This window comes from Saimiri boliviensis, chromosome 3 (genome assembly GCF_048565385.1).
Source record: "Saimiri boliviensis isolate mSaiBol1 chromosome 3, mSaiBol1.pri, whole genome shotgun sequence".
Lineage (NCBI taxonomy): Eukaryota > Metazoa > Chordata > Mammalia > Primates > Cebidae > Saimiri > Saimiri boliviensis.
In genome coordinates, this window is record NC_133451.1 from 97,969,071 (window position 1) to 97,982,250 (window position 13,180).

The 13,180-nt window shown below is 38.8% G+C and overlaps 1 protein-coding gene across 1 annotated transcript in view; it reads left to right on the forward strand.

Annotated features, from left to right (window-relative positions):
• Positions 1-13,180, forward strand: part of ARHGEF38 (Rho guanine nucleotide exchange factor 38) — a 131,869-nt gene that overhangs the window by 29,189 nt on the left and 89,500 nt on the right. The window contains exon 2 of the mRNA XM_003929492.4: positions 9,146-9,333. Within this exon, the coding sequence (XP_003929541.3) occupies positions 9,146-9,333 (188 nt within the window). The remainder of the gene's footprint in view (positions 1-9,145; positions 9,334-13,180) is intronic.

Below are 13,180 nucleotides of genomic sequence, written 5' to 3' on the forward strand. Positions count from 1 at the left end.
ATAGCGTTGAGTCTGTAAATTACTTTGGGCAGTATGGCCATTTTCACGATGTTGATTCTTCCTAACCATGAACATGGAATGTTTCTCCATCTGTTTGTATCCTCTCTTATTTTGTTGAGCAATGGCTTGTAGTTCTCCTTGAAGAGGTCCTTTACGTTCCTTGTTAGTTGTATTCCTAGGTACTTTATTCTCTTTGTAGCAATTGTGAATGGCAGTTCGTTCTTGATTTGGCTCTCTTGAAGTCTATTACTGGTGTATAGGAATGCTTGTGATTTTTGCACGTTGATTTTGTATCCTGAGACTTTGCTGAAGTTGTTTATCAGTTTCAGGAGATTTTGGGCTGAGATGATGGGGTCTTCCAGATATACAATCATGTCATCTGCAAATAGAGACAATTTGATTTCCTCCTTTCCAATTTGGATACCCTTTATTTCTTTTTCTTGCCTGATTGCTCTGGCTAGAACTTCCAGTACTATATTGAATAGGAGTGGTGAGAGAGGGCATCCTTGTCTAGTGCCAGATTTCAAAGGGAATGCTTCCAGTTTTTGCCCATTCAGTATGATATTGGCTGTTGGTTTGTCGTAAATAGCTTTTATTGTTTTGAGATACGTTCCATCAATACCTAGTTTATTGAGGGTTTTTAGCATAAAGGTTGTTGAATTTTGTCAAAAACCTTCTCTGCATCAATCGAGATAATCATGTGGTTTTTGTCTTTGGTTCTGTTTATGTGGTGAATTACGTTTATGGACTTGCGTATGTTGAACCAGCCTTGCATCCCCGGGATGAATCCTACTTGATCATGGTGGATGAGCTTTTTGATATGCTGTTGCAATCGGTTTGCCAGTATTTTATTGAAGATTTTTGCATCTATGTTCATCATGGATATTGGCCTGAAATTTTCTTTTCTTGTTGAGTCTCTGCCGGGTTTTGGTATCAGCATGATGTTTGTCTCATTAAATGATTTGGGAAGGATTCCCTCTTTTTGGATTGTCTGGAATAGTTTCAGAAGGAATGGTGTCAGCTCCTCCTTGTATGTCTGGTAGAATTCAGCTGTGAACCCATCTGGACCTGGGCTTTTTTTGGGTGGTAGGCTCTTTATTGCTGCCTCGACTTCAGACCATGTTATTGGTCTATTCAGGGTTTTGGCTTCTTCCAGGTTTAGGCTTGGGAGGATGCAGGTGTCCAGGAATTTATCCATTTCTTCCTGGTTTACTAGTTTATGTGCATAGAGTTGTTTGTAATAATCTCTGATGATGGTTTGCATTTCTGTGGAATCTGTGGTGATATCACCTTTATCGTTTTTTATTGCATCAATTTGGTTATTCTCTCTTTTCTTTTTTATTAATCTGGCTAGTGGTCTGTCTATTTTGTTGATCTTTTCAAAAAACCAGCTCCTGGATTTATTGATTTTTTGAAGAGTTTTTTGTGTCTCTATTTCCTTCAGTTCTGCTCTGATCTTAGTTATTTCCTGACTTCTGCGAAGTTTTGAGTTTTTTTGATCTTGCTCCTCTAGCTCTTTCAATTTTGATGATAGGGTGTCAATTTTAGATCTCTCCTTTCTTCTCATGTGGGCACTCATTGCTATATATTTTCCTCTAGAGACTGCTTTAAATGTGTCCCAGAGATTCTGGTATGTTGTGTCTTCATTCTCATTGGTTTCGAAGAACATCTTTATTTCTGCCTTCATTTCATTGTTTATCCAGTCAACATTCAAGAGCAAGTTGTTCAGTTTCCATGAAGCTGTGCGGTTCTGAGTTAGTTTCTGCATTCTGAGTTCTAACTCGATTGCACTGTGGTCTGAGAGACTGTTTGTTATGATTTCTGTTCTTTTGCATTTGCTGAGGAGTGATTTATTGCCAATTATGTGGTCAATTTTAGAGTAAGTGTGATGTGGTGCTGAGAAGAATGTATATTCTGTGGATTTGGGGTGGAGAGTTCTGTAAATGTCTATTAGGTTTGCTTGTTCCAGGTCTGTATTCAGGTCCTGGATATCCTTGTTGATTTTCTGTCTGGTTGATCTGTCTAATATTGACAATGGGGTGTTAAAGTCTCCCACTATTATTGTGTGGGAGTCTAAGTCTCTTTGTAAGTCATTAAGAACTTGCCTTATGTATCTGGGTGCTCCTGTATTGGGTGCGTATATATTTAGGATCGTTAGCTCTTCTTGTTGCAGTGATCCTTTTACCATTATGTAATGTCCTTCTTTGTCTCTTTTGATCTTTGTTGCTTTAAAGTCTATTTTATCAGAGATGAGAATTGCAACTCCTGCCTTTTTTTGCTCTCCATTTGCTTGGTAGATCTTCCTCCATCCCTTTATTTTGAGCCTTTGTGTATCCTTGCATGTAAGATGGGTTTCCTGGATACAGCACACTGATGGGTTTTGGCTTTTTATCCGATTTGCCAGTCTGTGTCTTTTGATTGGGGCATTTAGTCCATTGACATTTAGGGATAGTATTGTTATGTGTGAATTTGATGCTGTCATTTTGATGCTACCTGGCTGTTTTGTTGGTTAGTTGATGCAGATTCTTGATTGTGTTGATGCTCTTTTACCATTTGGTGTGTTTTTGGAGTGGCTGGTACTGGTTGTTCCTTTATATGGGTAGAGCCTCTTTCAGGAGTTCTTGTAGAGCAGGTTTGGTGGTGATGAAATCTCTGAGTGCTTGCTTGTTCACAAAGGATTTTATTTTTCCTTCACTTATGAAGCTTAGTTTGGCTGGATAGGAGATTCTGGGTTGAAAGTTCTTTTCTTTAAGGATGTTGAATATTGGCCCCCAATCTCTTCTGGCTTGTAGGGTTTCTGCTGAGAGATCTGCTGTGAGTCTAATGGGCTTCCCTTTGTGGGTAACCCGACCTTTCTCTCTGGCTGCCCTTAGCATTTTCTCTTTCATTTCAACCCTGGTGAATCTGACAATTATGTGCCTTGGGGTTGCTCTTCTTGAGGAATATCTTTGTGGTGTTCTCTGTATTTCCTGGATTTGAATATTGGTCTGCCTTGCTAGGTTAGGGAAGTTTTCCTGGATAATATCCTGAAGAGTATTTTCCAGCTTGGATTCATTCTCTTCATCACATTCAGGTACACCTATCAGACGTAGATTAGGTCTTTTCACATAGTCCCACATTTCTTGAAGATTTTGTTCATTCCTTTTTGCGCTTTTTTCTCTGTTCTTGCCTTCTCTTTTTATTTCATTGAGTTGATCTTCGACCTCTGATATCCTTTCTTCTGCTTGGTCAATTCGGCTGTTGAAGCTTGTGCATGCTTCACGAAGTTCTCGTTTTGCGTTTTTCAGCTCCATCAATTCACTTATACTCCTCTCTATGCTGTCCATTCTCGTCAGCAGTTCGTCCAATCTTTTTTCAAGGTTCCTATTTTCTTTGCGTTGGGTTAGAACATGTTCTTTTAGCTCATTGTAGTTTCTTACTACCCACCTTCTGAAGTCTGATTCTGTCATTTCATCACCCTCCTTCTCCATCTGGTCTGGTTCCCTCCCTTGCTGGTGAGGAGTTGTGATCCCTTTTAGGAGGAGAGATGTTCCAGTTTCGGGAGTTTTCATCCTTTTTGCGCTGGTTTCTTCCCATTTTTGTGGGTTTATCCACCTGTTGTCTGTCTCTGTCCCAGGGAGTTGGAGCTTTATGAGTTTCCGTTGCACTACTGCCTTTTTTGATTTTTCTTTCAGGTCAGACCCGCCCAGCTAGCAGCACGCCTAGCCTCTGCCTGCCCGCAGGGGCTTTGCTGAGCTGCTGTGGGCTCCGCCCAGCTGCCCTGAGCTCTTCCCTGTAGTCCTTTTTATATGGGGGTAGTTAGAACTGTCTGGGCAATGGTGGCCCCGCCTCTGTTATGGTGGACTCTCTCTGTTGTGGCAGGTTGCCTCGGCAACGGCAGCCTGCCTCCGTAGTGGTGGAGAGTCTCAGTAATGGCGGAAACCCCTCCCCAACGGAGCCGGACCGTCCTGGTTCAGCTGTGCTTGGTTTGAAGGACTCAACCCAGAGGGTTTCCAATTACTGTTTTTGTTTTTGTTGTTGTTGGGGGTGGAGGGGTGGGACCAACTGAGCCTGATCACCTGGCTCCCTGACTCATAGTCTTTTCTTTTAAGTTGAACGACCCCGCGTTCCGGTCGCTTGTTGAAAAGGCGCCGGGATCTCCCGTGCTGCGACTCACGGAGTCGGCTCGAACTGCAGCGCCGGCTCCTGGCGGATTTTTTGCCTAGGAATCTCCTGGCCTGACTCGCTATTTCAGATGAATGGGCTATTCTGCCCTCTCAGGGCTCTGCTCGCCAGCTAAGAGGGCTCCCAGACCAGTGGCTTTTGTACGGAGAACAACCGCAGCAACAGGGAGTGGTCACAGCAGCCGCGCGGGCGGAATCAGCCCCCCGGGGGCCAAAACAGCCGCACCGGCTGGAACTGCGACGCTGGCGACCCCTCTGCCTGGATATCTCCTGGTCTGTGGGCAATAAGAGTTCGTCTGGAAATGCGGCGTCCACTCACCGTCTGCACTTTCACTGGGAGCTGAAGTCCTGAGCTGTTCTTAGGCGGCCATCTTCCCAGCATTCGCATGTTTCCTTTTTTGACCCTTTATCTGAATATGTTTCCTGAGCATGCTCCCTTTTTCCACTCTGATTTTAAGATTGCCCAGCAATTAAGTATTTTTATCTATTATGGCTCAGTTCATGAAAAACAAATGGGAGAATAGATGCCGTGCAGGCAACAGCAGTGTCTGACACAACTATGCTGCTGTTACAGAAAAGATCCCCACTATATACTGTGAAGGTTGCCAAAGCGAGTTGCAGAAGAATATGCATATGAGCTTGTTATTGTTAAAAAACAAAACAAACAAAAAACTGAACTTCTGTAAATACGTGTTTTTGTATGTACATGGAGATATTTTGAGAAGGCTATATGCTAAACTAGAATACAACCAATAATATAGTAACAATTATATTACTATACAATTAATAAATAGGAATTGCATCTAATAATAATAAAACATTTACGAGATATCTACTATAATACTAGGCACTGTTGCAAGTGTTTTAAAAACATTTACTGATTTAATCTTCAAAATCACTTTGTAAGGCTTTACTAACATTATCCTCAACTTACAGATGAGAAAATTGATAAAGGAGGAGTTAAGTAACTTGTCTGAAGTAACAGATCTAATAAATGGTAGTGGTGGAATTCAAACCTAGGCAGTCTGGCTCCCAAGGTATGCTCTTAAGGCCTTACTATATCTGTCTCTGTCTATGTATCTATAGCTATAGCTATTTCTATATCTATATATAGTTTAGATATCTACAAGTACATATTATTTTATAATTTAAAAAGAAAAAAAGAAATCACCTCTCCTTAAATCCACCCCAAAATGGCAGTAGCAGTAGCAAAAGCAAGAAGAAAGCAAAAAGAGGATACGATCAATTCCAAGCAAAACCTGGCTATCAGTGAAGATTGTCTTGAGTCCTCCCCTAACACCCCTTTGCCTTTGGGTGCTGTTGCACTCCTCTAAGAGATCACGATTCTCCCCATGCATATACCAAGTCAAAGCATTCTAAACCCAAGCTTTGTTCTGACCTTCCTTTGAAAGCAGCGTTCCTATTTTTTTCCTCTTCCTCTCCCAATGGAACTAGCTCTCCACTCACTTTAGAGTCATGCATTTTTCTTGACAAGTTAGTTAACTACAAAATAATGGGATGATTGTTTTCTCTACATGGTGGAAAAGTTTGAGACCATAGAGAAAATAACCCTATTGCTCCCATTGCTACAGAAATAGTTAACATTTGTATTGTTTTAAAGATATCAAGGAGCTTCCACATGAGGTTGCTCATTTAATTCAGTCTTCATGATCACACTGTGATAGTTTTCATGCACAGTTTACAGGTAGGGAAACCAAGGCTCTGTGAGGATAACTATTAGTTATTAGTCTACTGAGTTCTCACAGCTGAATGGCAAAGCTGATTCAAGTCAGATTATCTTTTTCCCAAACTGCAACAACCTCTTTTTATATAAACTTCCCTGGCCAGGAATCTCCACATATATTAACAATGAATTTTGTGGCTAGAATGGTAAAAATTCATCATCACCACGGGAAAAATAAAGATTGAGGGTGAAAGAAATAGAGAGTGAAGTCAATTACGTGGTACTGCTTTAAGATACACCTGCGTATTTGTTACAACAATCTGAATATCCTTTAACCTCAGTTTCACTTTGGCTTTGATATCTTATCTGAGTATGTGCAAACTATTGGAAAACATCTATTCCTAAATATATTTTTCCTTCTTGCCTAAAGACTTAGCCCCTCTGTTGCTTTATCCAGAAATAAAAAACAGGCTATAACTGAGTACTGATTTGGGTGATATGTGTTGATAACATTGTTGTGTTACAAATACTTTTATATATAAAAATTAAGTATAACTAAAAGATAAAAATCTTAAAAGGCAGAGAAAGATCTTATAAATACAAAATGTGTCCACAATGCATTGCAGAGAGTTTGTTGATTTAAGAAATGCAAACGTAGAAAGCGTTTAGAAATCTGATCATAAAATGATGCAAGTGAAGTCTTTGTTCCTACAATAAACTTGAGTCAAAACAGCAAACAAAGATATCTTATAAGGTTGCTCAACTGTAAATTCCCTGAGAGATTTTTATAACTGGAGGAGAAGTTGAGTAATTTCACAGATACTTTATGTCAACAATCTTGTCCCTACAAATTTGTTCTCAACAAGTTGTTGAGCAGTATTGGAAAATCTAAACAGGTTTTTAATTGACAAAATCTGATGTGGTACATTTTAGTGCTTCAATTGAAACATCTGAAGCAGATTAAGTTAACATAGTGACTGAGTCCTCGAATTTAGAATTAAAAGGAACTCGCATACATGTTTTAGGGATATTCCTTTGCCAATGATCAGGAAAGACTTTCTTATTCTTGCTAGGATCTCAAATAATTGATAGATTAACTTTATAAGGAATAAAAAGTTTATAACCGGAAAAGCTAATGTCAGTCAGAACAGTTTTTCAACAGCATTGTTTTAATTTTTGAGGAAACGTTAAGCGATAATTGGTCAGTGTCCATACTGGTTTGTCCTTTCTCTACTTGTGAGATCTCCTCTTGTGCTCTATTTCACATACCCAAGGAGTAAAGGACTTCTGTCATTCCTCTCTGTCCTCAGTCTCCCAGTCCTTACTCAGTCATTTCACTATGTATACACACATCAAAATATTATGTTATACATCTTGAATATATGTATTTTTAAAAAGAAAGGGTCACAATGGTGGTTTACACAGCCTCCTCACTGCAGCTCCCCTTGTAAAGTGTCCTGTCTTCCTCTTTCATATCCAAAATAATTCACTGTAATGACACTTGAATGTAACTTGCTCTCTCAAATTTGGGGCACTGAGAGGCAGGCTTCTTCTACTTTCCAGTAAAAATATTACAAATTAGGCTGGTGCAGTGGCTCACATAATCCCAGTGCTTTGGGAAGCTGAGGTGGGAGGATTGCTTGAGCCCAGGAGTTTGAGGCTGCAGTGAGCTGCAATTGTACCACTGCATTCCAGCCTGTGTGACAGAGTGAAAATACGTTTCTGAAAAAAAAAAAAAATATTAGCATGCACTCCCAAATTCTCATAATATAGATCAAGATTTGAGGGCCACGCAACATCTCTTGCATTCATTCTCCTTGAATAGATTCTCTGTTCTTTTATAGCTCAAGTGGATTATTTCTTTAGCACTAAATAGCCCAAATTTCATAAAACCATGTGCTTTTAGATGCTATTTGTCAAAACTCCCTGCTTTCCTAATGAAGGAAGGATTGATAGGAGGAAAATGACTCAGAAACATACTCACCTACAGGTGTGGATTTTCCAAAGATCAATCTAGTATAGCTTCCAAACTGATGTTGGAATTACTCTCCACAGATGTTTGAATATTGATCCTCTGCCTGAATCCTGAAGTTAGTGGGCCAGAGAGAGAGAGCTCATTACTTTTTAAAGTGTCTGTTCACATTCTTGGGGCAGTCTTTTGACATCAAACCATTAACTCTTCTATTACATTGTTTCTCCAGTTGTCTTAGCTTTGTTCCTGGAGTCAGCCAAGAAAACACTCTTTATTGCCACTTGCATAGATTGTGAGCTGTATTTATCTTTTACTGTATAGTCTCTTTATAGGCCTTTTGTAAAGTTCTACATTTTCAGGCAGTAGTCAACATTGAAGATGTCTCACATACCAGTTGCTAGAATGATATTAATTTTAAATGAAAGATAATCACTTTTGCTACTGTAGAGACTAAGATGAAAATTAAGCTTTGAGCTTGAAGCAAATTCATTTACAAACACTCTTACATACATGAACTCACACACTGCCCTGATGTTTGTCGGCACTCTGATTTCATGGTCTGTGGTCTGGTTTGTGGTATCCAAAATTTTACATTGCTGTGGCGAGCTCGTGCCTGAAGATATTTAGCTTTCTTACTTGAACACTTCATATAAACTTCTGCTATGTGATACTTCTCCTTTATTTTAATATCTCCCCAGTACTGCGACTTTTTAAATTAAAACTTGTTTGACAGTTCAAGAATTTTGAAATAACAAGATATGCATGGTATAAGAGATGAACCACGAAACGTTTAAGTTGAAATTTATTTAACCCACCACTGCTTCACTCCTCATGGATTCTGATAGTGAACTGAAAAACTCCAGTCATGCATTTGTTTTCCATTTCATTGGGATTTGAATATTACCCACTGAGAGTGAGGGGTAATTATTTTTAATAACAGTGACAAAATTAGAGGCCTTCATTTACTAGTTAAAATTCTTCCCTTGATTTAAAAGCAAATGTGAACAGAAGTTCTGAACTGATTTTTTATACATTCTACCTCCAGGCTGAATACTGGCTTTATAGCCTAAGCTACTAGCAACGGGATATTTTAAAGAAGCCACTATTGGGTATCATTTAACTCACTGTTAGAAGCAGTTTGCTCCCACTTTTCCTCTTGCTCATAGTTTTGCAGGAGAATGTACATGTATTACTTCCTAAGAACACATCATGAAGATACCTTCAGCCTTTTGCCTTGTTAACAAAATCCTGTGAAGGCATTGTTTGTAATGAAGGAAAAAGAAATCTCAGCAGAATGCCTCACCTGTCTATGTTTTATTTTAACAGAAAAGATGACTCCACATGGTGAGTGTTCCTTAGCTGAGACCTCAACCCCAGAGGAAGAGCATCAAATGAGGAGGATGATGGCAAAGCGGGAAAAGATCATCAAAGAGCTGATACAGACGGAAAAGGATTATCTCAATGATCTGGAGCTGTGTGTCAGGGAAGTGATTCAGCCTCTGAGAAATAAAAAGGTAAATGCATATTTGAGGTTTTTTTTTTTTTTTAATTTGTTTTTATCTCGTATCCTAAATAGGATCACTAGCACCATGAAATTGAAGCACTCAATATCAGAGGGGTGATGTGTCTTTCTGCGAAAAACAGCACCGTTCTCAACTCTGGGGTTACTGTTTAGTACAAAACATAGTCCTGCTCTTGTGGAGTTCACTTTCTAGAAAAGGATCAGAAAAGGAAGGGTCAGAGAGTACACAATAAATAAATAAGCAAATAAAATTAAGATATGTTATATGGTGTGAAGTATAGCTGAGAAAACTAACGCAGGGAAAAGAAATGAAACATAGGGACAAGGCCGGGCACGGTGGCTCACACCTGTAATCCCGTCACTTTGGGAGGCCAAGGTGGGTGGAGCACCTGAGGTCAGGGGTTCGAGACTAGCCTGACCAACATGGTGGAACCCTGTCGCTCCTAAAAATGCAAAGTTAGCCGGGTGTGATGGCACATGCCTGTAATCCCTACTACTTGAGAGGCTGAGGCAGAAGAATTGCTTGAACCTGGGAGGTGGAGGTTGCAGTGAGCAGAGGTCACACCATTGCACTCCAGCCTGGGTGACAGAGCGAGACTCTATCTCAAAAAAAAAAAAAAAAAAAAAAAAAAAAAAAAAAAAAAAAAGAAAAGAAAAGAAAAAAAGAAAAAAGAAAGAAAGAAATATCAGAACAAAGAGGTGGTCATTCTATTTCAAATACAGTGGCAGATTAAGACTTTTCTGTTGGAGGGCATTTAGCAGAGAATGGAAGGAGGTAACAGATGGTCTAGACAAAGTGGAATACAAAGGCAAAAACTCCAAAGAGTGATAATCTCATCATTAGGGTTGTAAACACACAATTCAAACAATAAAGAAAAACGTAAGCTAGAAACTAAAAAGGGTCAGAAATTCCATGGTCAAAAAAAATTGCCATTAACACGATCAGACATTCCCCTTCAGATATCTATTTGAATGCTTACATGTACATATACAAGCACATACATTTTTACATAAATGTGATCAAAACTACAAATTATACCTTGTAACATATTTGTTTCATCCAGAAATCTGTTACATGTATCTTTTCATGAGTATTAATATTTTAAAGTATCTTTCTACTGTTATTATGGCTGAGATGTTTTGGTTGTTTCCTTATATCCTTAGAATAAATTCATGGATATTGAATTGCTAGGTCAAAGCGTATACATATTTAAGATTTTGAATAAAACTGACAATTGCCAGACAGGAAGTCAAGATTATTTTAATATTCGTTCCTATTAATAATGATTCAGAGGACATTTTTTCTGCATCCTCTGTAATGCTGAGCATTGTTGATTTTATAAATGTTCTTTTGATTCCTTCTAATAATATCTTCTCATATATGCATTAGCCTTTCTGTTACTCACATCCCTGTTTTATTTTCTTTTGAAAAACGATGGCTTAATATTTTTCTTGTTACTTTAAAAGACCTTTCTGTATATTAGGGATATTCTTTTTCCATCCCACATATTGCAAATAATTTTTCTGGTGAGTCTTTTGCTTTCTAACCTTGTTTTGGATGTGTTTATTTTGGTTTTGCCATGTTTAAGTAGTCAAATATATCCAACTTCATTAAGACTAGTTTCTTAATATGTTCCCCATGATTATAAAAGCACTGCTAGCCTGTTGTACCTCCAACTACTTACAAAATTCAGGAGCAGATTTTCTTTTCTTTTTTCTTTTTCTTTTTCTTTTTTTTTTTTTGAGACAGTGCAGTGGTGCGATCTCGGCTCACTGCAACCTCCGCCTCCCGGGTTCAAGCAATTCTCCTGCCTCAGCCTCCCGAGTACTGGGACTACAGGTGTGCACCACCACGCCAAGCTAATTTTTTTGTATTCTTAGTAGAGACGGGGGTTTCACCATGTTGGCCAGGATGGTCTCGATCTCTTGACCTTGTGATCTGCCTGCCTCGGCCTCCCAAAGTGCTGAGATTACAGGCGTGAGCCACCGCACCCTGCCAATTTTCTATTTCTTAATACAGTACTCTTCTCAGAAATATTTTTTTAAAAAACCATCTGGCCTACAAATTAGGGAAAATCAGTATAGGTTAAGGGATTTTGATACAAAAATTGTTTTTTAATCTAAGACAATGTATAACGAAGAGTAGCAAAGCAGCTGTGGAAGCCTTTTCCTGACAGGAAGTCATCTTCTGCCTCATGACTTTTTATTAAGAAGTTACTATATGTCAGGCTCTGTTCCAAGCACTTCATTAGCATTCTCATTTAATCCTTCACAGTTCCCATGCCAGAATTACCAGGTACTTTCTGAAAACCTGGAATTTTCGTATTTATTGTGTAAGAGTAGAAGTAATTTGATGGTCATGATACAAATTTGCTCTTTAGTGTCATTGCTAAGTATATAAATGTTCTCTGGTGTGTTTTCTTTCATTTTATTAATATGTAAACTAAATGTATTTGATACAACTGCTCTTCTGGCAGATATCAATGGTTGCTAACATGTTCATTTACATATTTACTAAAATATTGATTTTAAATGTACATGACATCAGACTCTGTCACTATCTACCTTTCCTTACAGTGCAGTCTTTTCTGTGAACACTTATTCTTTGAGATTTTTGGAACCTAGCCCACTGTGTGTATGTATTCTCTCTCTTGCTCTCTCTCTCTCCTCCTTCCTAATTCTGACATCATTTTTAGGTGATTTCAATGTTCATGCAAATAACCCATGCAACATTTGGGCCTCTCAGTTCTTTCACTTTTTCATATCCAATGATTTTTCCTCAGTCCCATTCAGCCACTCATGCCATCGCCACAACCTAGAACCTGTCATTACCAACAACTTCATCCCCTCAAAATCAGAATTTCACACTTACTATGCTCTGATGCCCAAGCGTACTCCCACTGGTACCATCTCTGACAACGTTCTGATGGCACCCAGACTTCCAAGCTGTGGACCTTACCACCATTTCCCTGATCACAGGGCCCAAAGATGCTTTCATTTCTACAGTTCCCTCATTATAATCACTCCTTGCATATGACCTCAGTTCCTTTTTCTCTCTTTCTTTCCTTTTACTCCCTCACAACAACTTACTTGGGTGAAGTTCATCTACTTCACACCTTTACCTGTGCAGCTGAGATAATCTCTTAAAAAATTCACGATCACTTTCTACTGGGGCCCACAGTAATGTTTCTTAGGAGATTCTCTCACACCTTTTTATTCACATGTCAAACATCCCTTTTTCTTCTCTCAGCTTATGCCCGTTTCCATCATTTCATAGAGAAACTAAAAACAGTAAGAAGTGCCCACTCTCAACACCAAATCTACCAACCTACTGCATCTCTACCTATGTGAGTTGGCTTCTTCCTCTTACCAGAAGCAATGATTCCTGCTTCTAACGAAGGATGACCTCTCTACTGTAGAGAACCATTGGATTCTATCCCCTCAGACTTAAGGGTTTTACTCCTGCCTGTGTTCTTTCTTTTTCCTGAATAATTAGTTTGCCCTTCTTATTGAATCATTCATAGCACCATTATCTACTATCTTACAAACCAAAAAACTAACACAAACAAACAAACAAAAAATCTTTTTCCTTGATCCTAAAGGAGTTATCTATATTCACTGTCTTTCTCTTTTTAAATTAAATACAAAATATTTACTAGGTATGAAAGCATTTGTCACTAAAACATGTTTCAAAATAAGCACAATTTATTAAAAATTTGTCCCTGTGGTTGGCTAACAATCAATATAAAAAACACTAAAACCATGACCAGGTGCAGTGACTCACACCTGTAATCCTAGCACTTTGGAGAGAACAGCATAACTGGGAGGATTGCTTGAGG